The sequence below is a fragment of the Gekko japonicus genome, unplaced genomic scaffold (genome assembly GCF_001447785.1).
Source record: "Gekko japonicus isolate JY-2015 unplaced genomic scaffold, Gekko_japonicus_V1.1 scaffold1161, whole genome shotgun sequence".
Classification (NCBI taxonomy): Eukaryota; Metazoa; Chordata; class Lepidosauria; order Squamata; family Gekkonidae; genus Gekko; species Gekko japonicus.
In genome coordinates, this window is record NW_015171538.1 from 529,858 (window position 1) to 534,272 (window position 4,415).

Here is a 4,415-nt window from a genome sequence, read left to right on the forward strand (position 1 = left end):
CAAATTAGGTCCAAAGTATACAAGACTCTGCATATCTTAACTTGTAAGTTATAAAATAGTTAAGATCACTAATCAAGGGTGTAGACTTTCCAATTTCCCGGGGGGGGGGGGGCTGGGGCTGCGCCAGAGGCATTGCTGTGCTAGGAGCAAGGGTGGCTCCCGGGGGAGGCTGAGCACTTTCCTGAAAATTTCGGCGGGGGCTGAAGCCCCGCCACCCCCACGAAGATTATGCCTATGGATCACTTCTAGGTGCCCTCTCTCCAGTCTAAGAACCCAGGCAGTACTTTGGTCTACTGAGGGGCTACAGTGCAGACAATGAAAAGACAAGGGAGATGGCTAGAGTGGCAGCAGAGAAAGACTTGGGATGAACCCAAAAAGGTGCAGGCTAGAGCTAATTTTATAGCCTAATCCATGGCAGTGATGATGGCAAAGAAACAATATTTCTTCAGCACCTCTGCATCCACAAAGTGTTGACCTGCAGAACTCTTCTGGGTGATCAAGGGCCTATTGGATTCTGACCTGTAGGAGGAGGTAGACTGCTGCTCTGCAGCTTGCTGCGATCGTTTTGTTAAGCACTCGGCAGATAAAAGCTCTTACATTCTTTCAGACTTGGACTCTCCATTAGCTGTAACTGGGTGCTGGTTTTTCTAGTTGTATGACACGCCTTTTAGCTTGCCCAGTCTGAAGATGTGGACAGGATTCTTGGCAGTGTGAGACCTACCACCTGCTTGTACTACCCTTGTCCCTCCTGGCTGCTTAAATCTGCTTGGGGGGGCGCTGGCGGACTGGGTCTGAGAGACAGTAAATGCCTCCCTGAGAGAGGGGGTGGTCACTCCTGCCTTGAAGCGGGCAATGGTGTGTCCACTCCTAAAGAAACCTACTCTGGACCCAGGAGAGTCTCAAATATACTATTCCTGAGTAAGGTGACTGAATGAGCGGTGGCTGGGCAACTTCAGGGATTCCTTAATGAAGTGGAGTGTTTGGATCTGTCCAGTTCTGCTTACAGGATGGTTATGGGGCTGAAATGGCCTTGGTCAGCCTTGTGGATGACATGTGCTGGGAGATGGAGAGGATTGCACTCCCCGGTTAATTCTCCTGGACCTCTTGGTGGCTTTTGATACCATTGATTATTGTATCCTTCTGGACTGCCTTTTGGGGTTGGGACTGGGAAGCACTGTTCTGCGATGCTTTTGGTCCTACCTCAAAGAAAAAGTTCAGAGTGTGGTGCTGGAGGATTGCTTCTTTGCCTCTTGGCCTCTGGCCTACAGGCTTCTGGAAAGTTCCATCTTGTCCCTCATGCTTTTCAACATATGTGGAAAACTGCTGGGAGAAGTCATTGGAGGTTTGGTTTGAGTTGCCACCAACACAGAGATGACACTCAGCTCTACCTTCTGATTCCAGCAGAGTCCAGGGAGGCTGCGGAAACTGTGAAAAAGTGCCTGGGGCAATTTTGAAATGGATGAGAGCTAACAAACTGAAACTGAACCCCTACAAAACAGAGATGCTGCCAGTGGGAGGAGAGTTTGACCCAGGAAATGGGATATCTCCTATTTTGGATGGGGTTGCATTTCCTTTAAAGGAGGAGGTTCATAGCTTGGGGGTGCTTCTGGACCCAGTCCTCCTGTTGGATAAACAGGTGGCAGTAGTGGCCAGGAGTGCCTTTGGCTGGTGAATCAGCAGCAGTGGCATTTTCTGTTGCCAAAACATCTTACCACTGTAGCGCATGACCTGGTAACAGCTAGATTAGATTACTGCAATGTGCTCTACCTAGGGCTGCCCTTGAAGACTGTCCTAAAGCTACATTTGACACAAAATGCTGCTGCCACAAAGTTGACTGGAGTGGGTAATAGGGACTTCAGCACTTCAGTTTTGTTCCAGCTACACTGGTTCCCAGTTCAAGGAGCTGGGATTGACCATTAAAGCTTTATATGTCTTGGGGTCAGCATATTTTAAGGACTGCCTTCTCCTGTATTAACCTGCCCATCTGCTCAGGTCACCTTCAGAGGCCCTGCTTCAGGTGCCCATACCAATGGAGGGTAGATGGGCAGCAACCTGAGAAAGGGCCTTCTCCGTCATGATGTCAAAACTTTGGAACTTGCTCCCTGGGGAGATTCTAGGGCTGCCAAGCCACGGCGGGGGATCCGTGCATCTTCACATGATCTCTGCCGCGGGGGACAGCGATCCGCGTTGCACCGCCGTCGCCAGGATGTGACGCTAGAGCGACGCATAGCGTCACATCCTGGCGACGGCGGTGCAACACAGATCGCTGTCCCCCGCGGCAGGGATCCTGTGAAGATGCACGGATCCCCCGCCGCGGCTTGGCAGCCCTAGGAGATTCAGCTCTTTTGTTGTCTTTAGCCAGTGGGTGAAAACTTTTTGCTTTTGTTTGGCATGCCCTCAGTAACTGTTCTTGGCTGTCCTCCCTGGTTTTGGTGTTATTGAATATTGTTTTTATTGAATTCGTTTATACATACTTTATATTAAATGTTGTTTTATGATTGAAATGTTTAAATGTTTTGAGGTTTGCCACCTTGGGGACTATTTGGGTGGAAAGGCAGCATAGAAATGGTTTAAATAAGTAAACAAGAAATTTAGTCAAAAACCCAATCAGTTAATCTGAGTGCCCAGAAATATACTCAGTGAGGCACAGGCCCTCAGGTGCCTAAACTCTGTTAAGAAATCTGATCCCCACCCCCACCCCCACCCCGCCCCATGGCAATTGCTTGTACTTTTTAAATTTAGCCTCTTCTTTCACTGAAATGAAACGTAGTTTATCAGTCAGTTCAAGTGGTTTACTTGCTGATGTGTATTGCATAGGCTGCAACTCTTAACACTGTATTCTGCCTCTTTAATTTTGCAAGCAGTAAATTTGTTCAAGCCTTTGGGAAGAGAGAGCAGCCGCAGAAACCGCCTGAGAGAATGAATAGCAGCAAACACCCCCCCCTCCACTCCCGCTTTGATGATGAAACATAACCTCTGTATAGGAATGTCAACTGTTCTAGGCCTGTCGTGGGCGGATGAATGCTTGATGACAGAGCACACTGCCGTAGAACCATAAGAATCAAAGGAGAACTCCTCTCCTGGGTGTGATCTGTGTGTAAACTGCAGATTAACTTTGCTGCTGTCAGCTGACTTGCCACTGTTTACAGCCTGGAGAGCATTCAATGGGATTCGGTCCTGAAAGAAGTTGCTCAGTAGAGAAACATGGGGATCAAGTTCCGGGCCCTTCTGCTTGCTTCTGTTTTGGTTGCTTATTATATTTACACTCCCATTCCGGAGAATGTGAAGGAGGATCGCTGGAAGCTGATGTTTCTTAGTGCTTTATTTAGAAGTGTAGGACATCTGGTAAGTTTAAATGTTTGCTTATTCTCAGTATCTCCCTGCTCTTATTTTAAAAAATTCGAAAGATGTATTCGTAGGGGTAGGTGACAAAAAGAAAGCAGAACACAGAATGGTTGGGGTTCTAAAGTTAGCACTTTAGTTCTAACCAAGTGCATTTTTACAACGAACAAACTGTGACAGAGGGGGTAGGGAACAGGGAAACAGAATGTATGTATGTGTCTCTCTGTGGAATTTTTTAGACATAAATATGCTGTTTTTAACAGGCAAAATGAATGGAATGGAAGCTACCTGTTACTTAAAATGTACAGCTGTAGAAAGATGCTGCAGCAGTTTTTAACCTCTGCATTTAAAAAAAAAAATTAGCATTCTGTCTTTGAGGCAGGAAAATGAGACCCACCCTTTGATACAATGTAGAGCTGTGGCTGAATTGATAGTGACTGCCATGATTCACATATTATACATACTGTTTAGTCTGCACAGAGTGTTGTTATAAATAAGTACTGCTATTCCGAGTAGTAATCAATCCAGTGGGAAGGCAGCTCTTAGAATTTCCTAATCATTTCCCCTTAGCACTAATTTCTTAATGCAGTTGTGTGCAAAAGAGAAGGAACTACACACAGTACTCTGCACTGGATCTGCATGAGAATTATATGGCTACTGCAGGTTTAATTATGCTTCCATTATAATCTGTATGTTGGAGTCAGCATGGCATAGTGACTTGAGTGTTAGATTAGGACAAGAGAAAGTCCCGCGAAACTCGCGGGGGTGGGGGTGGGGGAGGAACTCAACAGGCGGAGGAGGAAGAACCAGGTAAGCTTCCCCCCTCCCGTCGGTTCCCCGTCTCCTTCACCCCTGGCTCGCCACCCCCCCAGTCTCTCTTCCCCCCCTCCGATGTGAGCCCGTCTCTTCCCCCCTCCCCCCTCTCCGTAGCGAGCCCCGGCGGCTGCAGCTGCCGGGGCTTGCTTGTCTCTTCCCCTCCCCCTCCCTCTCTCTCCGTAGCGAGCCCCAGTGGATGCACTACGAACTGAGGGCCGAGCGGCCGCTCACCGCTTCCTCGCAAGAGGGGAAGGGGG

At 48.1% G+C, this 4,415-nt stretch overlaps 1 protein-coding gene across 1 annotated transcript in view; it reads left to right on the plus strand.

Moving 5' to 3' along the window:
- Positions 1-3,023: 3,023 nt before the first annotated feature.
- AADAC (arylacetamide deacetylase) overlaps positions 3,024-4,415 on the plus strand; it is a 29,555-nt gene continuing 28,163 nt past the window's right edge. Inside the window, exon 1 of the mRNA XM_015419619.1 lies at positions 3,024-3,345. Within this exon, the coding sequence (XP_015275105.1) occupies positions 3,205-3,345 (141 nt within the window). The 5' untranslated portion in view covers positions 3,024-3,204. The remainder of the gene's footprint in view (positions 3,346-4,415) is intronic.